A 27,482-nucleotide genomic window follows, 5' to 3' on the forward strand; every position below is an offset into this window, starting at 1 on the left:
GCTAATTGGCAAATGATATTTTTCCATACATATGAGAAATAGGGAAGTAAAGAGGGCAGGGAAGCACAGACACAAACACGGGACATGGACACGACACAGATACAGGGGTCGGCAAAAATCTAAAATCATCAGGACACGGACAAATCTATATATAAATTAATAAAATGGTTTTATATACTAAGATCATTGTGTTACAGTATATCAAATACATTAATCACGCAAATATATGAAAAAGATTCAATTTCATGTTGTTAGGTTAGCTCACATATAAAAAAACTAACTATTATACTAATTTTCTTGACACACTAGATTACCAAACTACTAAAATGGAATGTAGATTTCTACACTTGTGTCGTGTCGGTGTCCTACACGCATCGTGTGTCCGTCACGCATCTGACGCGGACATGACATCAATACTGGTTATTGATGTTTCACTGAAAGAGGACACCATAATGCTTGGTCTTACCGTTTTTACGGTATAATATTTCACCAAATCATGTAAAAAGGCCACGTAAGAAAGGGTATAAAAATACTCTTACGGTTACCAGGCCATTTGGTCGTTCAAACCGAGTCAAAACTGGCCTTCTGATACCCTTCCGCAGGGCCGCCCTAAAAGTTTTGACGTAAACGAAGACACAACTTTGACTGACCACGTTTCCCCAAGCACATCCTCTATATTTCCTCCTCACATAATTTTGAATTTCGTACTCAAAAAATTAATTGTTATAATTACAAAGTACAGAAACTCGAAAAAAAAAATACAAAATGAAAAGAAAATTGAAACCCATGTTTTTGATTATAAAAACTGAAAAAGAAAGAGAGAAAAATAAGCTGCAAATAATAATAATAATGGTGGTTGATCTTTTGAGGGAGTAGAAGAAGAAGAGTGTGTGATAGAGAAAGAGACAGCAACAGCAGCTACAAATACAATCAATCATCTTACTACTGCTGTTACTATTCCTATAATAGAAAGCAGCTAACTTTAAGAAAAGATCAGGTTTGTGTTGAGATTTTTCTTTTCTTCTTCCTCCTCCTCAAAGTTTTCATTTTTAAGAAGAGGTTTAGTGTCAGAACTCAGAAATAAAGATCTGCAAATCAGAAATTTATTACTAGTATTTTGTTTTGCTTTAAAGTTTATTCTCCCTTCCTTCTTCTTCTTCTGTACATTTCTTTCTAGGATTAGGGTTTTTGCATTTCTGCCCTTCATCAATGTCTTGTTCTTTTTTTCAGTGTTAAGAAATGTAAGCTGAGATCCATATATTTATAGTTAAAAGATTCTCTCTGTCTCTCCCTCTTACATCATCATCACTCTCTTTTTAAGTTCTGGATTTTATTTTCTTTTCTTCAGGTGAAAGGGATTTTGATGTATGAAGAAGATTTAGGGGTTTTGTGAGTTGGAATGTGTGGGTTTTGAAGTGATTAATTAAAGGGTTTGGGTCTGGGTTTAAGAAGATCTGCTTATAAATGAGGTTAAAAACCATAATTTCGTCTAGTAGTACAGGTTTTGGTTGAAGATTGGTTTTTGAGAAGGGGGGGTTTTAGCTGCGGATGAAGGTTTTGGTGGAATCATTATCTGTATTCTTCTATTCTCTTGTGGATTGGTGGCGGTGATAAGTATCCATTTCACAAGATTAAACAAAAAAAAAGAAAGGAATTATTATTTAAGGGTGGAGGGAAAAATGGGTCTTTTACCTGATGGGGTTTTCTGATTAGCAAGTTTTTGGTGTTTGTTATTTATCTTGTTGAAAAGGGTTATACTCATCAAATGAGGATGTCGTCATCTGGTTTCGGTCAGCAGCAGACACAGGAAGGAGGTAAAGCAATTGATTAGCTTCCCAACATTTGGCATACTTGAAAATTCTTCACTGGGTATCTTTATCTTCCGGAATTTTGTACATAACTTGAAATAATTTGCTTCTTATGAAGTCTTAGAGACGGAAAAAAGGGTCACTGCAATATCCATGTCATAGTTCTTCTTTGTTTTGGATTTTTTTATTGCTATTTTTCACAATTGATCTTCATTTCAGGGGAGAAGAGATGTCTGAATTCTGAACTATGGCATGCATGCGCCGGGCCTCTTGTATCTTTACCTGCTCTTGGAAGCCGCGTGGTTTACTTCCCCCAGGGACATAGTGAGCAGGTTTGTGTGCACTTGTCGGTGATGTGGTGTAATTGATAAGCCTTTGTTCTTGACATGATTTCCTACTGGAGAATTATGTATTGGTATAAGTTGTAATATGCCTGTACAAGGACTCCCGACTTGTCAATTACGTCAAGTTATCTTATGGCTGAAGTGGATCTAACAAGATAGTTCTGCTAATTAATGTTTGTTGCTCTTGTGTAGGTTGCAGCATCAACCAACAAGGAAATTGAGTCTCATATCCCTAACTACCCAAGTTTACCTCCACAACTGATCTGTCAGCTTCACAATGTCACTATGCATGTAATGTTCAACCTAATTAATCCTCGTCTGGTCTTTCTTTTCCTTTGTTAAAGTTCCTAAGTATTGATTTTTAACAAAGTTCAGGCGGACGTGGAGACCGACGAAGTTTATGCACAAATGACCTTGCAACCGTTGAGCACGGTAATTTTGATTTCCTTAAATGTAGTTCTTAAGTTTACTGCTCGTGTGTGATTAACTCCCTCTGATTCTATCAACCTTTCTGCAGCAAGAGCAAAATGACTCATTTTTACCTGTAGAGTTGGGTTGCCCAAGCAAGCAGCCAACCAATTATTTCTGTAAAACATTGACTGCAAGTGACACGAGCACTCATGGAGGGTTTTCTGTTCCTCGTCGAGCAGCTGAAAAAGTCTTTCCTCCTTTGGTAGGTCATGCTAATCAGTAGCTTCACCCTCCACGTGCTTCACGTGATGTGTTCTTGTATGGCTGTGTGGTATAGCTTCTTACTTTTCTTCTTTTTTTTTTTCCTTCTCTAGGACTTCTCCCAGCAGCCTCCTGCCCAAGAATTGATTGCTAGAGACCTTCATGGTAATGACTGGAAATTCAGGCACATTTTCCGGGGTATGTATATCTTTTACTTTCTTCATTGTTTTGGTATTTTTGACTTATGTACCTGCCTCTCTCCCTCGCTCTAGTGTTTTTATGTAGATTTCTATTGTCCTATATTATCAAATAGGTCCGATCTTTTAACACTGAATCATCTAAAGATGCCAAAGATATTCAGGGATCAATTTTGCATGGAGAATGTTCCTTTACTTGTGATCAGCCACAAGGATACATTGTCACTATGAGTAGTAAGTTCTGATTTGTTTATTCCGTGCTGATTGCAGGTCAACCCAAGAGGCATCTTCTAACCACTGGGTGGAGTGTCTTTGTAAGTGCAAAAAGACTTGTCGCAGGGGATTCAGTACTTTTTATCTGGTAGGAAGATTTAGAATCCTGGTCTCCTTATGGATTACCCTGTTTCTTTTATTCCTTCTCACAAGGACTGGGGCAAGTTTTACCAAATTTTAAGTCAGTACTTGTTCACCTCAGATCAACCTTTTTATTCTTGCAACAGGAATGAAAAAAACCAGTTGCTTCTTGGGATCCGCCGTGCCAGTCGACCACAAACGGTGATGCCCTCATCTGTTTTATCAAGTGACAGTATGCACATTGGTCTTCTTGCTGCGGCAGCTCATGCGGCTGCGACTAACAGTCGCTTTACTATATTTTATAACCCCAGGTAGAAAGTTGTATCAGAGATTGATATCTATTTTCTTTCTTGAGTTTGTGATATATAGAACAGAGTCGTACTCATTATGAAAGTTATTTTCTTTCAGGGCTAGTCCAACCGAGTTTGTTATTCCTCTGACCAAGTATGCCAAAGCAGTATATCACACCCGCGTTTCTGTTGGTATGCGCTTCCGGATGCTATTTGAGACGGAGGAATCCAGTGTTCGTCGGTAAGTCCTGCTTGTTTGTCGCATGAGTTCAAATGTGTTCTTTGGGTATAAGACCGAGGCTTGATTTGGGTGGAACACCCATTCTGCTGCTTCTACATAGGATCAGTGTATCAGTGTAGTTATAAATTAGTTTTGGACCGATAACTGCTGCACATCTGCAATTTCTTTCAGACTTTCAAGAAAAGCTGTAGGTGACAAAATCTAAACTTGTAATCTAGCCATCATTTTACCATTGAGGTTTTCCCCGAACGGATATCTTTTGAAAGGTTAAAACATTCTTATGCTACTCCTCTCAGTATCAAGCTCAAGCTGACCACATACTTGTGGATATGGTGTGTGGGGGTACAAGCATTGTGTTTAAGTTGTAAGGGGTCTGTGGTTTTCTGTAAGTTTGTCGTCTTATGCACAGATCAGCACTCTAATCCCGCGGTTACTTTACGAACAGGTATATGGGCACAATTACTGGAATAAGTGACTTAGACCCCACTCGATGGCCGAATTCCCATTGGCGGTCTGTAAAGGTCTGTAGACACCCTTATGTATGTTCAGGGCATCCACCGGGATTTTGCTATGTGGATAACCGGATTCTAATCTGTATAAGAAAACTTATATCTTCTTAAAATTTCACTTCTGCCAATGTAGGTTGGTTGGGATGAGTCAACTGCAGGGGAGAGGCAACCTAGAGTATCACTGTGGGAGATTGAACCTTTAACAACGTTCCCTATGTATCCGTCGTCATTCCCGCTCAGACTTAAGCGTCCTTGGCCGGCAGGTCTACCTAATCCTCTTGGTATGCTTGTTTTTTGTGTGTTGGAGGCTTGAAAATCAACTACATCACTGTTGTTGTCCAATTCTGGGATTGTTATTAACTTGGCAAGAGAATGTGACATAATTTTGGGACTGTTATTCCCCATGACATAATTTTATTTTCGCAGGTGGTAGAGATGACAACGTGGGACTTAATTCTCCACTTATGTGGTACAGAGGAGACACTGGAGACAAGGGAATGGAATCTTTGAATTTCCAAGGGATTGGTGTGACACCATGGATACAGCCAAGACTTGATGCTTCCCTTTTGGGTCTGCAACCCGACGTTTACCAAGCAATGGCTGCTGCTGCCCTTCAGGAAATGAGAACAATGGATCCCTCTAAACAGGTTGATGAATCTCTTATGCAATTCTCACAATCCCAGAATGTCCCTGGATCTGCTTTAATGCAGAGGCAGATGTTGCAACCATCTCAAGCGTTTGTCCAAGGAATTCAGGAAAACCAGTTCCATACTCAGGCTCAGATGCAAGCCCTACTTCAGCAACAACTACTTCAGAGCCGCTCATTTAATGATCAGCAGCAGCAGCAACAACAACAACAGCAGCAACAACAGCAGCAGCAACAACAACAGCAGCAACAGCAACAGCAACTTCAGCAGCCACATCAGCAGCAGCAACAACAGTATCCTTCCCCACAACAACAGATCCCTAATGTTGTGTCTTCCCTGTCTCATCTAGTCTCGTCTCCTCAATCTCAGGCATCTATGCAGACCATCCGTTCAGTTAGCCAACAGCCAAATTATTCAGGGTTCGCTGGGAATCTGATAGCCACATCCAGTTTATCTCCCCTACACAGTCTTTTGGGTTCATTCTCCCAAACCGAAGCATCGCAACTTCTTAACATGCCAATTTCTAACCCTTTACCCCCTTCTGCTGCTACTTGGTTGCTGAGACAAGCTTCTGCTGACTCTTTGGTCCGTTCTGGAGCGGCAACTCAGTGTGATTTACCCCAGGTGGATCAGTTAGGAACACAGCAGGGGAACGCCTTGCACCATACACTCTCGTTGCCACCATTCTCTGATAGAGATAGTTCGGTGGACCAAGAAGGAAGTACAGATCCCCAAAACAATCTTCTGTTTGGAGTTAATATAGATTCGTCGTCTCTCCTTGCGCATAATGGGATGTCAAGCCTCAGAGGAGTTGGTAGTGAGTGTGAATCGACTAATGTGCCTTTTGCTTCTGCCAATTTTCTGAACACGACAAACACAGATTACCCTCTTAATCCGGATATGACTCCGTCCAGCTGTATAGATGAATCGGATTTTCTTCCTTCTCCAGAGAATGGGGACCAAGGGAACCCCCCGAGAACTTTTGTTAAGGTAAGCTGATTATAATGGTTTATCATAAAATGTCACTGTGAAGTGCCAACCGACTGAGTGATTCTGAATCATACTGGCTGGCAGGATCAAGATCAGCTCTTTTAATTGCCTCAATTAATTTTAGTTATTCTTTCTGATGTGTACAGGTTCATAAGTCGGGGTCCTTTGGGAGGTCGTTGGACATTACGAGGTTCAGCAGCTACTATGAGTTGCGAAGTGAACTTGCGTCCATGTTCGGCCTTGAAGGCCAGTTAGAGGACCCCCTGAGATCAGGCTGGCAGCTTGTATTTGTTGACCGGGAGAACGATGTTCTTCTGCTTGGCGATGACCCGTGGCAGTAAGTATTCTCTTCACCTTTTCCTTCAGGTTTTTGTGTCTGTTCTTATTCACCTTTTTGTTTACACATGAGCATTATAGCTTCTAGGAATTCTTTGTAGAGAACTGCGGATCCTACAGTTGCTCATTTTATCTTTAATGGTGCTAGAGCATTTCTGGGTAAGCTCTTGCTTGCATTGTAAGCTAAGAGTGAGTGCATGCCTGAATCCCGGTAACATGTGCTTAATTCCGCTTTTTTATTACTTCCAGGGAATTCGTAGATAGTGTTTGGTGTATCAAGATACTCTCGCCACAAGAGGTTCACCAGTTGGGCAGACAAGGCCTTGAAGTTCTGAACTTAGCCCAGAACTCGGTCCAGAAGCTAACCAGTGGTAATTGCGATGATCACGTAAGCCAACAGGATCCTAGAAATACTGGCAGCGGGATTACAGCTGTCGGATCATTAGACTACTAGAAGAAAAAGAGCTCCCAACAAGATTTACCCGTAATGATATGTCCAATACAAGCCTATTCTCCTCTGTATTAGTTAGGATGTCGTCCCAAACCCACTCTGCAGAATGGCAGGAGTATGAAGTAAGTCTTGCTTAATGCTTTTATATATAAGCTATATTTACTGTAATTATGATATCCGAGAACCACTGTTAACATCTGTATACAAATGACATATCATCTTAGGACTGTTTGTACCCGCTCAACTTATTTAATGTTTAGTTTTATATGTTATGTTATCTTATATCTTCCGACAGTGATCTGATGGATACAAGATCTTAGTTGTTTTCGTAGCAGACTTAGCAGAGAACCATCAGGTCCATATTCCATTCCTCGCAATATTACTTTAGTTCCACTGTGAAGTCATCTATCTAGTCTTCAAATCTGTAATTTCCTTCTCATGAGCTGTTGCCAATAAACACTTTGGGACCCAATTAGGTCCTTTGGATTAGTTAACTTTAAATACCATGTGAAAGAACATGGTTGCTAACGGGGGACCAGAATTACCAGGGTTATCGAGGATATAACTTTTTTGTATCATATGAAACTATACCCCCGGTAAGTACCCCTGGTAATTTCGATCCCCCATTAGCAGCCATGTGAAAGGAAAGGAGGTGGCATTATGATTTTTTGTTTGGTTAGCACTTATTAGATATCACTTGTAAGGATATATCTTACTTGAGGTCAAGTCTCTGCCTGCCTGTAGCTGTATGGAAGAATGTTAGGTGCTCACCAAACGTATTTCCATATTTGCATGAAATGTGATCTTGCTTTATTTCTCTTTTTTAACTTGTATATTGAGTGAGATATCTCTCCATATCTATGTGTCGTTTTCTTCCAATCAACTTTCTTTTTCAATCTATGAAATACAATTATTCTGTCGGTCCCAACTCCCAACGCACATGGAAATGGAAGTAAGATGGACCGGCAAGTCATGTTTTTCTTCCCTCATTTTTGTTTTGTTTTGTTTTGTTTTGGCCATTTATAGGTTATTTCCCCCAGCTATTTTATCCGCGAAGTAATTTTTACCATGAATTAAGTTGTAAATATTTTTGTGGGAGCCAGTGCTGTGCTTAGGAAGACCCCCCTCTGTTCTATACTTTTTCTAAGGTTGAAGAGGGCATTCAGCTGCCAGAAGTAAGAAGAGCACCGGTGTTTCTAGCTCGTGTTCTAAACTTCGCTTTATGACATTTGAGTCATTTGACCCCCCAAATTTTACCTATAATTCCAAATGTTGCATCGGGAACAAGAATTTGACAATTGATACAGAAAATACTTTGTGTCCTACCAAAATGATTTATGATATGCAAAAAGTGTAAATGGGCCTTTATATTGGAACTCAAAATTGCACATTGACTTGGTATTTTTCGAAGGCTGATTTAGGGCATACATGAATCTTTTAGGGCATACTGAATGAAGACAAAATAGGGATGTAAATATCAAATGCAATAACCTCTTAACCAAATAGTTTTTGTAATGGCAAATCTGCCCTTTTAGGATTAGTGTTAACTAATGATTAGTTATAATAATTTTGATTAGTGAGTAATGATTAATGATTAGTGATTAAGATATCAAATGCAATAACCTCTTAACCAAATATTTTTTGTAATGGCAAATCTGCCCTTTTAGGATTAGTGTTAACTAATGATTAGTTATAATAATTCTGATTAGTGAGTAATGATTAATGATTAGTGATTAAGATAATTTAGTTATATATGTTTGAGTAGATGAAATTTTTTGAAGAAGAAAATAAAAGTTTTTTTTTTTTGGAAGGGGAAGGGGAAAGTGAGAAAAAAGTTTGTATTTTGATTCAATGGATGAGGAAGGTCAATCTTCACCAAAAAAACCTAGGAAAATACACATCAACTACAACAATGATTCTCAAATGGCTTATTTCTTAGATTATGAGAATGATTTTTACACAAACTCAAGCTCAAACACAAACTCAAAATCAAAATGATGATTTTTATGAGCCAAATCCAGTTGACGAGTACATATATGAGGAACCCAATGCTTCTAATACACAGGTACACTTCTATGTCATGGTCAATCTCACTTCTATAGCTCCAAATTATCAAAAGTTTGGATTTTTGCTTCATGGTTCGGCGAACCAGGATCAGGTTCGGCTGACTTCTATCAGCCGAATCCACCAAATGATGAACGGTTCGGCTCATTATTTGGTTACAGCATGCGCCGAACCCAAATGATGAACGTTTCGGCTCACTGAATCTGTTTACAGCATGCGCCGAACCTATAATTTTCAATTCCAACCCTTTTGTTAGATCGTAGTTTGGCTTATATGAAAGTTTCATAGTAAGCCGAACAACATCCTAAACAGCCTGGAATGAAAATTATTATAGGTTCGACTTATATATTCAAAATCTTATAAGCCGAACATGATCTTGTAAATTTTTGGGTTAAAGTAATGTTATTGGTTCGGCATATATGGAGAACTTCTTATAAGCCGAAACCTCCTAATGTTCAAGGTTCGGCACATAATTTTGTTATCGTATGAGCCGATCATTAATTTGTTATTTGTTGGGTTAAAATTTTGTTCCATGTTCGTTATATATTGAGAATGTCGTATGCGCCGAAACCTTTAAATGTTCATGGTTCGACACAGAATATGATTGTCGAATGAGCCGAACATTTCTATTAAATTCCTTTTCTAGTATTTAACCTTGTGATATTCTTTGTAGATCGTGCTTTCCGGACCCGTAACCATGGAAAATCAACCTGTTCCAGTAGAGATAATTCACGAGGATACCAAGGATCACTTCCAAAATGATTTGGTACGTAAGAACTTGGTGTTTACCTTAATGTTGTAGGAATATTCCGAAGTTTTTCTTACTAATTATTTGTTTTTGAATGAATGTAGAGATGGAAAATTAAATCCGAAGCAGTGGCTTGGGCTGAGGAACACGCGATGAAGATAAATTGCGTACTAGTTAAAGGACGACAAAGCCGAGTGGATCGGTTTGAATTGATTTGTGAGCGAAGTGGAACTGGCGATAACAAGGCTAAAAAGGGTGATGTATATGTTGGGAAGACCGGGAGAAAGAATAGTACAAAAAAGACGAAGAAAACAAGTACCCTTTCAAGATCGTTTTCAACCTCAAGAACAAGAATAAGTCTTTGAACGAAGATGATGAATATTGGGTTATGAATAAAGAAATGGATTGTCGTCATAACCACCCACGTCCACGTGATCTTCATGGACATGCAAAAGTAGCGCTACTCAAACCCATCGAGATTCTAGAAGTGGATAAAATGACACAAGCACGTTTGCCACCGTCTAGGATTCTTAGTAAATTGAAGGAGGACGACAAGAATAACAAGTCGACCATGCAACTATCTACAATGCAAGAAATAAGATTAGAAGACTCAATTTTCAAGGTAGGATGGTGATGCAACAAGTGATGTGGTTAGGGGTGAAGCATAACTATGCTTGCCAAAAGAATTTGGATGAGTTTGTTCAAGTCACACACCTTTTTCTTGCCCACCCGGAATGCGTCCAATTGGCTCTATGCTTCCCACAAGTTCTTATATTGGATTGCACGTATAAGACTAACAAATATGAGATGCCGTTGTTGAACATTGTGGGGCATACGTCGACAAAGGCACCGTTCACCGTGGCTTTTTGTTTCATGAAAGACGAAAAGAAAGAAAGTTATGTTTGGGGGCTAGAACAATTGAAGTTAATCTTCGCGGAGGGTTCTCTTCCTAAAGTGTTTGTTTCCGATCAAGATTCATCGTTGATGTATGCTATTAACAAGGTATTTCCGGAAGCATTCAACTTTCTTTGTACGTTTCATATATGGTGCAATGTTAGGAAAAAATGCCAACCGTTAATTCAACCAATTAAGATGAAAGAATTAGAGATTATTGCTAAACTACCGGTGGAGATACGAGTAAAGAAAAAGAAGGAATTCTTGGAACAATATGAACATAATGAGATGTTGTGGGCTTCTTTCCAAGGCGAATGGGACGGTTTGGTATGGTCAATCACTGAGGATGTTTACGAAGAAAATGTAAAAATGCTTATTAACCATTGGAGGACCGACTACCCTGACGTCATTACTTACTTGCTGAAAGATGTGTTGGAACCTAGTTAAGAAAGGTTTGTGTCTTGTTTCACAAATCGACACAAACACTTCGACAACCAAGCCACTAGTACGGTAGAGTCGGCTCATTATCGGTTGAAGAAGAACCTTTTTGGATGTGTTGACACGTTTGCCACGGTATTTAATGCAATTGATGAATATTTCAAAAGTGATCTTGTTAGAATTAAAGCGGATTTCGAACATAACCTTATGTTCAAACACAAGAATTATAATAGTAAATGGATATGGGGATTAAGTCATAGAGTCTCCCATCTATGCATTGACAAATTGATGAAAGACGTAGAGTTGATTGAGATGTTAGGCGCCAACTTGAAGGAAGAATGTGTTTGTAAAATGAAAACATCTGTGGGACTTCCATGCCGCCACGACATACTTCGGAACAAGGATGGTATTATACCATTTGAGGATATTGATCATTTTTGGAAACAATTAAGCTTCGATGCCCTCCCAACCGAAGACAACGAGGATGATCTAGAAATTTGGGACACGACAAATGGGAAAAAGTTGGCGGAGATGTATAGGAAGATGTTCCGAGGTCAAAAACAAATCTTTTGGTACAACATGATGCCGGTCATGTATCCTTTCACCCAAGAAAATATTTTGGAACCGGAGAAGTGTGAACCGAAAGGTAGGAAGAATAAGAAAATGAATAATTTTCAAACTAGACAAGCCAACAAGAAACTATTGGCTACTCATAGGGATCCATACGGCGTTGACTACCATGATGCAAGATATGAGAAGGCAAAGAAGGAAATTGAGAAGGTGATGAAGGAGGAAGTAGTGAAAGTTCCAAAAAAACGTGGTCGTCCGAGTATTCCAAAAGCCGAAACAAGTAACAAAGAGGTCGATGAGAATGATTGTTCGTCACAAGCAAAGGATATTAAAGAGGATGTCAAGGGCGTAAGATTTATCCTTCACAAACTAACATAAAGGATAAAAGGACCGTACATGAAATTGGTAGGATGAGAGGGCCAAGAAGAGATAAGTCCAGTAACTATTTGAGGCCTATCAATTTTATATACGATAACTACTTGGAAGATCTATCGCCAATAATTCATGAGCATATTGTAACAATGGACGACGTAAACGGTGATGATAATTGTGGATATTACGTCACGGAGGAACAACTTGGTCCTTTTAAGGAAGGGAACAATCTGGTGCCCCATGAAAATGAAGTCAAGTATATTAGGCAACGATTTTTACAAACGCTACTCCGAAACAAAGATTTCTACAAGACAATGATGAGAGGAGGTCCAAGAGGAGATGCAGGGGTGGCAGCAGAATACATTACATTCGAACGTCGTATACATGGGGATTTCATAATCACCAAAGAACATTGGATGATGATTCCTGTTTGTGGGTTTTTAATAGCGGAGGCATTCGATTGCGTCGTACATTGTTTCGGGTGGACGGGTAGTAGTTTTACTTACGCGCCTCCAACAAGACCTTTCCATGATGGTGTAAAATATATAAGACTTGTTATTGGATATGTTCAAAGTTGTCATTTTATCGGCCTCAAACTTAGACCCGGTTTCCCATTACCACCCTTGATGAGTGAAGCATTTTGGCCTGGATTTGAAAAACATTATGCGATGGATTGGTGTGCAAATTATGCGACGGAAATGGATCTTTGGAATTCTTTGAATGTGCATCCCCCAAGTGGACAAGTAATTATGTTTTCAAGTGGTGAGGATGATAGCAAAGAGGTCAGTGACGAGGATGAGAAAGAGGTCAGTGAAGAGGATGAGGTTCGTTTAGGATCGTATATAACACAACCACTGGAATAAAACAATGGCCCATGATACGTATCTACCGGCATATCCTCATCCTGAACAACTTCATCTTCTTCATCTTCCTCCTCATATGGTTGAAAAACAACATCATCAACACCCAATGTGTCTAACCTCTCTCTCAAATTTGCCACTAGATGTGTTTTGTTCCTTTTCTTCGAGTCCTCGTACAAGTACCGTGCTGCAGTTGGCATTGTATCAACATAATGGACATCTTTCTCAAACACTTTGGCCAAGTTCAAAATTGGAAAATGGTCATATATCCACACATACATCCAAAGAACCACATTCAAAAATTAAAGGAATTGAAGTGATAGTAACAATTTTTACTTGGAAACATCAAAGAAAGAACAAAGTTCGCAAACTCAAAGAAAGGTTCGGCTTATATGGATCAAGTATTATAAGCCGAATCATATAAATAACAAGTTCGGCTTATACGATATTATGGTTATAAGCCGAACCATACTCTGAACTCCCAAAAGTTACCTGGAGCAAAGTGAAGTTTCCTCCGATGTTTGTACTTGTCAACCTAGACGCGGTTGCAAGTTGGTCCAGCAGGTAAGAGAGCGTAGCCGTTCCCCAAGCATACCTGTTAAAAGTTTCAAGATTTTTGACCAATTGGAGATAGTTCACATTTACCTTGTTTCCCGTAAGGTCGGGAAAGATGTCTCTACCAAGAGTGTAGAGCAAGTATGCAGTTCCAGTTTTCCTTACTTTGACGGGATCCATTACCAAGGAACCTTCCCGTACTCTCTCCTTTGTGTTCTCAAATTCCTTTTTCAAGTTAGTCAACTTGATCTTCTTGTTCTTCTTGTTTCTTCCACCGTCTATGAAAACGGAATCGACATCTCTAACGAATCGACAAAACTCCAACTCAGTTTTGTATGCATCCCAACCAAGAAATTCCCAGTACAAATTGTAGAGCTCATCCCAGCTCATGTCATAAAAATCATCCTTCACACTTCTACCCCTTGCTTTAAGGCCTGTAATCTTACTAGCCTCATCAAGAGTGATTGTCATCTCTCCAAAAGGTAACTGAAATGTGTAGTTTTCTGGACAGAATCTCTCGGGTAAAGGCAGAGGCCGACAAACTATCATATTCCTTGTGTCCATGCTTTATGGAAGGCCATAAAGCACTGGCTTGGACGTAAGCAATCACCTCAGGAACCTCTTCTTGAAGACTCCATTCCGCTGCCCTATGGTGTCTTAATACTCAGACTGCATGGTTGTGATCAGGAGTCTCGTATATTCTCTTCACCCAAGATTTGGCATAACCAATCAAAACATTTCCTCCGTATTCCGGAAGACCATGAGACAAACCATCTGATCGAGGTCTAATTACGTCATCTTCGACAGGAATGTGAAAACCAGTGACCCGTCGATCATCATCATCCTTTCTTTCTGGGGTTCTGCCACCTTCTTACCCTTCCTGTCTTTCTTAGGATTTGCCTGGGGTTGTGTTTCTTCTTGATGAACTTCTTGACGTTCAGCTTCTTCTTGTCTTCCAATTCTAACTTGTTCTGCTTCTTCTTCTAAGATGCCTCCTCTACCCCCCGCTCCCAATATTTTCTTACCACCTCCTCGAGGATTGGGAGTTTTTGAAGTAGAAGGTGTTACCTCCATCCTCTTCCTCCTATTAGCTGCATTAGTCCTGAAACAAGTATGAAAGTTATAAGTATGCTTCGAACAACAAAGGGATACAAACTATATGAAATATGGATTTCAAATGCCAAAAACTTGTCAACAAATAAGAAGGTTCGGCTTACCCTAAATAACACATATGAGCCGAACCAGGTCTTCAAATGTTCATTCTCTTACACAGAGAATGGTTCGGCTCATACTACAAAATAGTTAAGAGCCGAACCCGGTCTTCAAATTTTCATTCTCTTACACAGAGAATGGTTCGGCTCATAATACAAAATAGTTACGAGCCGAACCAAAATATTCGGCGCAACCCTAATACCATCGAATAAGCCGAATCTAGACTTATGAATAAGGAGTTGATCCAGAATATTTTCTCAAAGAAAGTCATCCCAGAAGGTGGGAGATATTCTTTTATGGATCATCCAACAGCTGGGGCAGAGGCATAGGAATCGTATTCACTTCGCTAGGAGAAGCAAAAGTGATTTATTGTTTTCGGTTACAAGTGATTGAGACTAGCCATATATATGAAATTGGAATATGTAAGGATAACAAGTGATTCTAAGATGGTGGTTAGGAATATTGAGGGAATATATAACGCAAGTGACCCCACAATGAATAAGTACCTGCAGCTCGTGAATGAGTATTCCCTCTGAATACCAAGTATAATCTGGAGACACATTTGCAGGAGAAACAATAGGCATGATGATGCAGCATTTATATCATCCATGATTGAAGACCCAAACGTCAAGTATGTCTGACTAGAACGCCTAATGCAACCTTCTATAAGCAAAGGAGATGAAGATATGAACGTAATGATCCTTGATGATGACGAAGAAAGGGGTGAATCCAGCAGCGAGGATTGGCGGACATCACTTCATAAATATTTGGAGAAAGGAGACTTGCCACGTGACAGATTTGAGGAACACAAGGTAAAAAGAAAAGCAACAAACTATGAGCTACGAGAAGGTGTGCTATATTAGAGATCTTACTTGGGTCCTCTGTTAAGGTGTTTGTCACAAAAGGAATGTGTTGAGACACTAGTAATCATAGTGGAACCTGATCATTAGCGCATAAATCTAAGGCACATGGTATTCTTGGCCAGGTATGCACGAAGACGTGAATAATATCACCACCAGATGCGAAGCATGTCAAAGATTCGGAAAATAAATTCACACACCTTCCACAAAATTAAATTCCATACTAAATGTATGGCCATTTGCAATGTGGGGTGTTGATATCGTGGGACCTTTCACCTGGTTCGAATCAGCGAAGATATCTAATCATAGCAACAGACTATTTGACCAAGTAGGTTGAGGCAAAAGCTCTGCAACCATTCGTGATAGTGATGTTTTTGACTTTATCTTCGAGTACATAATATGCAGATTTAGAGTTCAGGTGAAAATCATTTATGATAATAGGAAACAGTTCGAAGGGGAGAATATGGCAATGTTATTTTATACATTCAAGATACAGTCTTGAAAGTCGACTCCGCTTTACCCACCAAGGAATGGGAAGTCGGAGGCCACGAATAAAACCACAACCACTACCTTGAAGAAGAAATTGGACGGACATCATAAGGCATGGTGTGAGCAGATCCCAAATTTTTTGTGGTCATACAGAACTACCAAACGAGATGCTACAGGAATGTCACCTTTTTTCTTAACCTATGGAATGAAGGCAGTACTTCCCACTGAAGTGATTATCCTTACAACCAAACGAGAAGCATGGGTAAAGTAACTGAACTCTGACTTAATTCTCGCGAAGTTGGATGACCTGGAGGAGAACCAAGAAACTGCACTACAACACATGACAAACTATCATCAAAGTTTATCTCAGGAATACAACAGAAGGGTGAAGGAGCGAAATTTTGAACCAGGTGAATTGGTACTGCGAGAGATCCCACCTTATCAAAATGGGACAAGAGGAAATTGGAGCCTACATGGGAAGGTCCTTATGTGGTGAAACGGGTGGTGGGAAACAGAACTTACGAACTCGTAAACTGCGAAGGAAAGAGAACTGATAATGAAGGCAACCCAAATACCCAATATATGGAGAAGCACCGAGGCAAGATCGCAGATTAGACCACCCTTGGGATCCAGTTTATATAAAGAAGTATTACCCCTGAATAAATATTGCAGTTTGGAAAAAATAAATAATGAGGAGATGTAATCGAAAGTACTTAATGAAATATTTTCTCTCAAATATCCAAGAGAAAATTGCGTCATGAAACTCAAAACAAATAAACAATCAACTGAGCGAAATAAGACCTCTTCAACAGGCGAGTAAGGCCCCACTAGGAGGATGATAAGACCCACAAAATAAAATAAAACTTTGAAAACCTCTGCTAGAGAGGCTAGGTACCCGACAGATGGCGTGCACCTTATTTTGTACAAATTACAAGAGTCACACCTACGTAAAACGTAACGCACGTCACCTCGAGAAAACCCTAGAGATATTAAATAGGGGTAACGATAAGACCTATCCGCTGGGGGTTCCATAAATTATGGTGACCTTCGGTAAGGGGTGCAGAGTATAACCAGTACATCGACGTATTCAGTTGAGCTACGGGTTTCTGGGGCGTTTGAAGCGTTACCGGAAATTACCGTTTGGTAAGTCTTGGATACGATGCACTCGGTCCCAAAGAAACCCCACTGAGGGTGTGATCCCGTAACCGTGAGCCATATCGGCGAAGGGACAAGGGATCACGAAAACAACTGATTGTTGCATAACCGGATGGGAAGTGCTCAACATGCATGTTAGGGGTAACTTCCTTGAAGGGGATTTCAGGGGGAATATAAAAGGACGGCACCTTGCAGATTATGGAGTTGCGTGACCATAAAGAAGATAATATCATGAGTCTACTATTCACGGGAATAGTTAGGCTTGTCGTATTATCACAAATAGAAACCCGACGAGGAAAAGTACGAAGGATAAGGCGAGGTTGAGGGATCATCATTCGTAAGAGTGATGAGCACCAAAAACTTCGTCGAAAAGAACTAATACTCTGAGGCAAATAAAGTCTTATAAAACAGGGTGGGGTTAAATAAGACCTTAACTAGGAGGCACGGTAAGACCTCCTTAAGAAAACACATAACAAAATAACGAAAGGGAATAACAACAGTGGCATAAAAGGAATGGAGTAAAACATATAATGCACAAAATTATAACTAACATTGCAGGGAATGACAGGGAAGTAAACTAAGGCAAGGATATGTGGTGACGAAGAAGATTTGGCGAGGTAATACATGGTTGACGAACAAACAAAGATGATGGGGATGAACCCAAACGACAAATTGACTAGTAAGTAATAGATGAGGAGGTACAGGTATGCTTTGGAACTACTCAAAAGAATAGAGGCAAGTATGTACTTGAAATTTTTGTATTCTTTCAAGCACTTCCTCCACGTGAAATCTCATTACTCGCAAGCAAAAAACAGAGGCAAGTATATACTAGAGATAGATGTGATATTTTTTTCTTCCAAGAATGATCTTAACCTTACGAATGATAAAATATTAGTACCCATGAGTTACCCTGCACGCTATATTAGCTCTAAATTAGCTTTAGAGGAAAAACCTTAGGTAAGTAAATTCTAAGGCAAAATTAGGAACACCTGTACGAGTTACAGTAAACCTAACGTGTTAGACGCTAAGGACTTTGAAACGGGTTATGCGAAATTTATGCTCTAACCATATTAATTCCACTATCTCGTGTGCATGGTAGACAACCGAAAGAAGTGAAATTAAAGAAAACTAAATGAGTAAAATTGAAGCGCCAAAGATCCAAAATATTTTCCCCCAAGCTTGGGAGCGCCCAGTTTAAAGTATAAAAGAACAAAGCATCGCAACTAAGGACTCAAGATAATATCAACAAAGACAAGGAAAAGATGATAAAGATGGAGGAACCAGCTGCTGCAAAGGAACATCATCATTAGCTTCATCTTCGTCAACATTGGCATCTTAAGTTTCCGAGGAGGACTTGCAGCAGGAGGAAGTTGTTTTTGAGTCAATTCCCCAGAAGAAGAAGGCGTATCCTTCGGAGCTTCATCCTTAGCTACCTCTTCATCGAAAGCTCCTTCGTCATCTTCATCCTATCCATCCTCCGCATTTGTCACTGTTTTCTCATCATCCGTAGGCTCATCTTCGGAGAATTCCTCGAGCTCAAGAGGTATGCGTGGGAGACCTCGGCTATCTCAGAATTCGTCGAGGAGCTTTTGCTTAGAAGCTTCATCATTACGCCTAACCATCTTCGCACCCTTCTTTGCATTTATCATCATTTTGTCCAAGTCCTCGTTCAAGTACTTGACTTCGTCCTTAAGCTCGAGTTTTTCTTGACGAGGTCAGTTTTTTCCCGAGAAAGATGAAGGATCTGATTCTGCAAGCTAAGTTCAGAGTCTTCAGACGCTGCAAAGAAAAGAGATCAGTGAGAAGCTGAAAAACCCAAAACACTAAGTAAAATGCAAACATCAAAATGACTACCTTCCTTCTGAAGAATGGTAAAATTTAGCGTTTGTTGAATGTTCATATGCAAGTAATCTAGTCTCCAAATCTCGAGATTAGCAGCTTCCAGTTAGGAACATATCTCGGAATACGACTCGTCTCATCCTTTACCATGGCCAGACAGAGAAAAATCTTCATCAGTTACCCTTGCTAGGTTTTATCTGCTTCGTACTCGAGGGAGCATTAACTAATTTTTTCTGTTGAAAATTCTCCAAACGAGAAAAAAGGAATTTTACTTCTTCGTCTAAATTATATTTGGCTTTCTTCAACACATCCACTTCTTCGCGAGCTTTGCGAAGTTTGTCCTCGGTTTTATCATTTCTCTTAATTATCCGATTGTTATCCTCTTTCAGATGAGCAACCATATTCTTTGATCTAGAGTAGAGCCTCCTTAAAGATTTAATAACACGCTCATATTTCCTATACTCGAATCTCAAACCTTCGTTCTCGTCGTGTAACTGAAGGTCCAATCCCTCAGTATTCGTTAAGTTAAAGGTCAGCCGATCCATCTGCGAGCATAAAGACTCAATCTTCTCCTTCAAAATCTCATTCTCAGTGCCTAGGCTATCAAGATGGGTAGTTAAGTTTAGGTTCTCTGCTTGTATTTCTTCGACTAAATTCTTAGCTTCTTCGGCATCCATTTGTCGCTTTATACCACGAACTTGACGAAGAATACAGTAGAAAATAATGAAAAGAAAGAATTCAAGAAAAGGAAAAAATTGGGCAAGAAATCTTACAACGAATTTCTCCCGTCTTCGCCTCCAACTTGACGGAGTGACTCTTCTCATCAGCGAGTTCCTTTTCGATCTCTTGAATACGAGCTGTAGCACTAGCCATCCTCTCACGATAAGCCCTGGTCTCCACCATGTTGGCGAAGTGACGGTTGAATTCCTACGAAGAATACGAAGTAAAGGTGAGGAAAATTACAACACGAAGGAAAATATAGAAGAAAGCCCATAAGTTACCTGGGACATCATCGCCACATGCTGACGAATAGAAAGAGACAGGGAAGCGTTCTCCATAAAAGACCGACTGGCGCTAACGAAGGAGTCAGAGCTGAAGGAAACCAGTGAATCCAAATAAGGGGAATCGACAGCCTTATTCTGCTGAGAAGCAGTGTATGCATCCTTCAAAAAACCGAGATCGGGTTCATAAGCAGGATCCTCCGCCTCGAAGAGCTTTTTCTTGCCCTTCTTCTTATCTTTCTCTTTATCCTCCTATTTCTCATTCTCCTTCGGATCTTCCACACGAGGTTCAACGGGAGACTTCTCGCGAGATTTCACCACTTCGTCGACAGGAGGTATAACCGAAGAAGTAGTAGCGTCTTTCACGAAAGGCTCCTGGATCAAGTTCGCAGATGGCACAGACGAAAAGGGAGCGGGTTTAAGAGAAGGAACCCTAGTTTCCTTGACATTGTCCAGCTCATTCAAGTTCAACACCTTATGCTGACGCTTCGGAGGAGGTTGAACAGCAGAAGAACCAGCAGGAGCATTCTACGAAGAAAAGGTTCGAAAATGATACGAAAAAAAAGGGGGGGAATGAAGGCTAGCAAAATTACCGGAGTAGCGGCTGTAGGATCGGGAACGTCTCACGCTTCTTCGGGCAAGACTTTATTAACCCAGGAGTATGGGTGGGATACTGCAAACAAAGAAACATGATTATAACCTTATAATAACGAAATGAAAAGATTCAAGAAGGTGACGAATATTACCCTGAGAGGCATTTCGGACCAAACTAGTCTCCAAGGTTCGTAGGCATCTAAGTAACTATGCTTCGGAAGAGGACCGGTACGAGGCCGACCTTTGGAAACTAAGACCCAAACCCACGGACCTTCGATAACTAGTGGGAACATCATCCAGTCTTCGTCATTAGATCCACGAAGACGATCATTCTTCGAGTACCCGCTAGGATCTAAATCCACGAGTAAAGTTTTTGACTCCTCCACAGTGTTTCGAATAAAGAGGATGGCCCACTCTTGGTACTTCCATGTGGACAGGGTTTTGACCTATGTAGTCGATTTCGGCGGAGGATTTCGGTTCAAGAAAACACGATTTTGATAATTTCGGTCGGACAGTCTTTGCAAAAATTTCTGCCGGAAGCGTGTTTTTCGGTCGGAATTGGTTTATTTCGGCAGAAATTTTTCTTTTTCTTTTTATAAATTGAGTGGACTAATCTCACGTACAAAAATTAAACAGATTCATTCACTCACCAGTATTATTGTTTGTTGTTGTGTTTGAATTTCTCGACTTAAAATTATTATTTGGTGTTGATGATGAGGAAGGTGAACAACCAGATTTACTAATACCATGTTTCTTTTAAGTGATTATCGATACGAGGATATAAAATATGAAACCGAGATTTTAAAACAGAATTTCCCCGAGACAAAGTTATACCAGTATCTCGGTCTCGACCGAGACAATCGAAAATCCGAAATTGACTACCTTGGTTTTGACACTATAATTCTCCTCGAAAGAGTCGACAGTGTAATTAGCATGGTCATACGGCTTCGCGAACTGAGAACTAAGGACCGACCTTCGCCCTTGGAGCGACGAACGAATTCGCTTAGAATGCGAATGGGATTCCCACTCAGTTGGAAAACCCCACAATTAATTCTCTCCATGGCTTCGTGAAAGAAAGGGTTCTCAGGATCGTATAGAGGAGAAGTTAACCCAGCCCTCATTTGCCCGAGTGTGATAATAACCCTTGAAGATGACCAAGTTTCCATGGAGATCCATCTGTAGTTTAGCTCCATATTCTTTTCAGCTGTGATTGGGTGCTCGACAGAAAAATCTACCACCGGAGAAAGTGTGAGCCCTATTCTACTCAGTTCACTTTGGAATTCCTCAAAACTCCATGATGCAGATGGTGAAGGGTTTCTTTTTGGAGCCATAATGATCGTAAAATGAAGATACTATGAAAGGAGAATAAGATGGAGGAAGTGATGTTTCTGTGAGAAGCTGAGGAAGAAAAGATGTTAGCAGAGAAGAATAAAATTTTAGCAGAAGGAAGATGAAAAAGATGAGAAACTTACAGGGGGTTAGTCCTCGAGTGATTTCGGGGGAGTTGAGTGTATTTTAAATCTCAGGGATTTTGAGAGAGTTTGAGAGAGTGTAGGGAGTTTGAGAGAGTTTTGTGTTTTTGAGTTCAGGGAGTTTGGGGGAGTGTAGGGAGTTTGAGAGAGTTTATTAGAGGGAGTTTGGGGGAGTTTGAGAGAGTTCACTCCTAACTCATTCTCTTTTAAGAAACAATAAACCCTTATTTGCAAATAACATTGATCTTTAATCAAAAGAAAAAAATAAATGAAAGTGATCATATCTCTGTATCAATAGTATGTTATTTTGTGCAACGAGATAATTTTTTTTCCCTTCAATTTAACGGTCTCCATACAATTCTAACTCCCTTTGTTCACGAACATTTTCCCACATATCATCCGCTATACTCTTTCTCCATGCATTATCTTCTTGACGTTGTTGTTCTTGAGTTTGTTGTGTCAAAATTTCATCGTCATTTTCAAGCGTTGATGGATGGCTATCTTCCTCTTCCTCTTCCTCGACCGGAAACTCATCTAAACGGCATTCTTTTCGTAAGAAGTTGTGTAGGCATGCACAAGCTGTCATTATCTCCGCTTGCACCTGATACGGAAATGGAGGTTGAGACTTAAAGATCAAGAAACGAGACTTCACAACACCGAAAAATCTTTCAACTACATTCCTCAAAGAAGCATGACGCATGTTAAATAATTTTTCAGCCTTTTTCGCATGATTACCCGTACCAGAAAATTCTTTCAAATGATAACGTTGGCCACGAAATGGTGTTAAACAATATCTTCGGGTTTGCAAACCCACCATCCCCCAAGTAATATTTACCTGAATAAAACACAAAAAGAAAACTTCGTCAAGTAGAACCCAATATAACTTAACCAAAAAACTCAGAACTTCAGTCCATTTCTTTTTGTCATTGCGTCGTTAAGTATTTTCGAATCATGAGAAGACCCTTCCCATCCACTGAGCACGTATATGAACTCCAAGTCGAAGTTGCAAACCGCTAACACATTTTGAGATGTAATTCCATGTCGATTCCGATAAACGGCTGCATTTTTTTTCTCTACCATTGCTGAGATATGTGTACCGTCCATAGCTCCAATGCAATCCTTAAAGTAAGGATAAAATCGTGTACTCTCACGAATTTTAAATGGAGTTGCACTTGTTGGCTTAGCCATCATCCTCGGAGCTATAGAAATTAAAGTTCGCAACATCCTGTTGAAGATTTTACTAACTGTCCACCGAGAGCGACCAAATGTGTCACGTATTGTGCAATATCGTGTACTTTGGCCAACAACGAGTAAAAATGTACCAAGCATTTCTTCAATAGAAACCCATCTTGTATCACATAATGATGTAGTTTCTCTAATGATACAACATAGTTTTAGAAAAATATCAGGGTACATACTATAACTTCTTCGAAAGTCTTCTGGTTCTTGACGCAAAACTCTCCTTATATAGTTATATCCAAACAAAGTAACTGGGTGTCTCATTGGTCTTTCAATACGTTGACTTTGTATGTGTTGCAATTGCTTGATTATATCCATCATCCATGAATGCACCGCTGAAAGTATATTCAAAAATATGGATAGTTCAAATTCATTATTGCTGCTTACCTCTTCATCATCACTGCTTTCTTCTTCTGTATCAAAGGCTTCATCTTCACTATCAGTAGATAAATCCAAATCATACATGTTCACCTAAAAAGATGATAAAAGTACTTTTTTTTTATTAAAATCATCATTATTTCAAAAGCATAAAAGTATATGTATATAGAAAATAATCATATAGAATATAAAGTTCATAAATTCAATCATAATAACCATAAAGATGTCAACCCATAAAAATTAGTAGCAATCAATCCATAACAATAAGTTCTCAACTAGGAGAAAAGAAAAATTAAATACTAATAGTTATGAAGAAAAACGATCAAATGTTGTAACTCTAAAAGCCCATTAAACCTAATAGAAACTTGCAAAGATGACAGGTTTATGCTTTTAACTTTGAACCAATCCACAACTTTCTCTCTTCAGGAGTAAAACGTATGAATAAGTTCTTCTTGTGATTGTTGTCCAGCATTTCAATTACTTTCAGCTTATCTTCCAAAGAAATTTCATTCATGCCATAAACAAGATCCCATACTTGGTTATATTTCTTATCCTTATCAATTCTGCGCATTTCTTTTTCAATTTTGCGGTCTTCTTTCTCTTTCGCAATAAGAGCATGCATTGAATCAATAGAAGAAGCAATCGATGAACTGTTGGCAATCAATTTCTCTAGATAATCAGACTGCCTAGTAGGATTAGTTGATGTATAAGAGTCACCAATGTCACACCTTGGTCTTTTCTTTGGTGCCGTTTTTCTGCCAGAAATTTTCTTTGTGTTCATATCTTGAGTTTCATCTTTATCTTGTTCATCACTTTCCTCTAAGCCATATCCCACGTATGATACGTTAAAAGCATTATCATACTGCTCTCGTTGAGTATAATCAACATCGAAGTAATCATCTTGTTCATCTTCCTTATCACAGGTTCTAACACTTGCACCCTCATGGGTAAGATCAACTGTAACTTTTCCAGAAGCACATTTATTCCCAAAAACAATAAGCAAGTCACCATAGTCTTTACCATTATCTTCCCTTAAGTTAGTTTGGTTTGGATGGCTCTGTTAACATACAAAAAATAAATAAAGGATAAAGCATGAATTAGAACTCTGCACAAAATAGAAGAAAAAAATATCAAATTCAGTTTTCAGTAAGTAACACACACATACCTCAAAGTAATTGTTCCACATCTCGTCGGATCCAGTAATCATCTTGTTAGCATCATCCCAACCGAATTCAGAAGTACAAGATTTAAACAAATCCTGGTATTGACCAAATCTAGTCTTCAGCCATCTATGTTTCCCTTTATAGTTCTCAAAAGATTTGTCACAACCACATGCTTGGTTAAGTTTTGGAAGTATCTCCTCTTCCACTATTCTCTTAGTAAAACATCCACTAGTGTCTTTCTTCTTCTCAAGTGTAGCTTCTACCAACAGTTCCAATAATTTCTCAGTCTCTCGAGTTGTCCATTGTTTGTAATTCGTAGTTACTTCCGTTTCCGGTTCCGTATACTTATTCTTCCTAACATTCTTTTTCTTCTTGTTGTTTTCAGCAGGTTGGCTGGATTTTTCCATTCTATGGTGTGACATGTTAGCTACATTAGTACTTAGACTAATACTACAACTTAACAAAGCAAGGATAGTAATAACACCAAACAGTCTAATGTAAATATGATAAAAAAATGTGATACTAGATTACACAGTACTAAGATGCAGAGCTACTTAGCCAAATTGTTAATCAAAGAAAATCCCTTAGCAACTCCTTGCAACAAAAGCACCGTATGAATTGGCTAAAACACGCCAATACGGAATGAAGTACGCCACTGTATTGAACTTTGGCATATAGAATAGAATAGAAGTATGTGTCTAAATAAGAGGACTTAACAAGTGATAGTGATTCTCAATGACACCCATGCAAATTACCAAGCCAATTAATGCATGATGACATAACAAATTATGAAGATAGTTGTAGAGGAATTTTGTTTCACCGAAACACAGTTTCAGATTGTCCAATCTTTGCAGTACTAATACTTACCTGATCCTCTTGAAATTTTTACGGTACACTTACAACTCAATATTCCACAACATACTCAAAAATCATAGCATTCCAACGGTTCATTAAAGAGATACATTACTCAGAACCCGACTACTTTCAATACGTGCATACAGAATTCAGTTCCGGATTTCTCACACTTTGGTGTACCTAAAGTGATCAGAACTTCATGAAATTTCTAAAATAGGAAACCTTAATATATACAAACATCATACTAAAATTTAAGCTTTGTCCGATAAGCGGAGAATGAGATAACAACAAACGTGACCTGATCCGCGTGAAAATTTTACTGTACTTCTATAACAAGGTAAAATACTACATACTCAAATTTCATCATATTCCAACGGTTGAATTTAAAGATATCATTATAACAAAAGCACCGTATGAATTGGCTAAAACACGCCAATACGGAATGAAGTACGCCACTGTATTGAACTTTGGCATATAGAATATAAGAGAATTATGTGTCTAAATAAGATGACTTAACAAGTGATAGTGATTCTCAATGACATCCATGCAAAGTACCAAGCCAATTAATGCATGATGACATAACAAATTATGAAGATAGCTGTAAAAGAATTCTGTTTCACCGAAATACAGTTTCAGATTGTCCAATCTTTGCAGTACTAATACTTACCTGATCCTCTTTAAATTTTTATGGTACACTTACAACTCAATATTCCACAACACACTCAAAAATCATAGCATTCCAACGGTTCATTAAAGAGATACATTACTCAGAACCCGACTACTTTTAATACGTGCATACAAAATTCAGTTCCGGATTTCTCACACTTTGGTGTACTTATAGTGATCATAACTTCATGAAATTTCTACAGTAGGTAACCTTCATATATACAAACATCATACTAAAATTTCAGCTTTGTCCGATAAGCGGAGAATGAGATAAATAGGAATCAGTCCCCTATTCGGGATTTAAACTCAGCAGACCATAGTCATATATTGTGCAAGCTTTGAAGTAGCAAACGTGACCTGATCCGAGTGACAATTTTACTGTACTTCTATAACAAGGTCAACTACGACATACTCAAATTTCATCATATTCCAACGGTTGAATTTAAAGATATCATTATAATCAAATCATGCAATTTCTTACCAAGATCTTTTGAACCACAAATTAGGGTTTTGACAGAGAGAGAGTACCCACAAAAAAAAAGCTATACACACAATCAAAATAAACAATCATGGAGATCAAAGATATGAAAAACAATCAAAATAGTACACAAATCAAACTATTATAAACAATCATGGAGATCAAAGAAGAAAAAAAAACATACCTGGAAAAAAACGTTTCCTCTTCTTTCTCCTATGGTTTTCTACGCACCAAACTCCTTCCCAAATCTCTACTCTTTTGAGAGATTTGTTGTGAGACCAAAATACACTAAAAACTCCTTCGAACTCCCCAAAGCAACCAACTCCCTATTATTGTAGGATTTTATGACTAACAGGGAGTTCAAGAGCTTTTTTTAAACTCCCCAGCGACTAACAGGTGTTTTCTAGAGAGTTTAGGAGACTCCTCTATACTCCCCCACGACTAACGGAGATTTGGAGAGACTCCCTCAAACTCCCTCAGGACTAACAGGAGAAAACCTAAATACATTAAAATCTCTCGAACTCTCCCACGACTAACCCCCTGTTAGGTTGTTTCTCTTCCCCTTCGGTGATTATTTATAGCACTCAGAAGAACGACCGGCTGAGACAAGTGGGAAGAATTAGAACCGGTGGTAGCCAGCTATAGAAAGAAGAAAAGAGTACGTGGATAAAAGGAAGACGAGAATTACGGAAATGTGGCGGTTAGAAACCCTTTCAAATTCTCTTTTACCTCTCTTCCTTC

At 39.1% G+C, this 27,482-nt stretch overlaps 1 protein-coding gene across 3 annotated transcripts; it reads left to right on the forward strand.

The window, feature by feature from the left end:
- Nucleotides 1-735: 735 nt before the first annotated feature.
- LOC113279496 (auxin response factor 6-like) lies at nt 736-7,121 on the forward strand. 3 transcript variants are annotated; one of them, XM_026528203.1, is made up of 16 exons: nt 736-997; nt 1,349-1,814; nt 2,028-2,140; nt 2,345-2,443; nt 2,528-2,584; nt 2,670-2,825; nt 2,938-3,022; nt 3,292-3,382; nt 3,522-3,686; nt 3,784-3,906; nt 4,352-4,427; nt 4,549-4,696; nt 4,842-6,052; nt 6,199-6,389; nt 6,490-6,547; nt 6,638-7,121. In XM_026528203.1, exons 2-16 carry the CDS (start codon nt 1,766-1,768, stop codon nt 6,650-6,652), a joined length of 2,637 nt encoding a protein of 878 aa, XP_026383988.1. In that variant the 5' UTR covers nt 736-997; nt 1,349-1,765; the 3' UTR covers nt 6,653-7,121. The 3 variants fall into 3 exon arrangements, with proteins under 3 accessions (XP_026383988.1, XP_026383978.1, XP_026383983.1); XM_026528193.1 differs by lacking the exon at nt 6,490-6,547 and having other exon boundaries at nt 791-997; nt 6,638-7,119; XM_026528198.1 differs by lacking the exons at nt 736-997; nt 6,490-6,547 and adding an exon at nt 1,012-1,241 and having other exon boundaries at nt 6,638-7,119.
- Nucleotides 7,122-27,482: the final 20,361 nt, after the last annotated feature.

The sequence above is a fragment of the Papaver somniferum genome, chromosome 1 (assembly GCF_003573695.1).
Source record: "Papaver somniferum cultivar HN1 chromosome 1, ASM357369v1, whole genome shotgun sequence".
NCBI classification, from domain to species: Eukaryota; Viridiplantae; Streptophyta; class Magnoliopsida; order Ranunculales; family Papaveraceae; genus Papaver; species Papaver somniferum.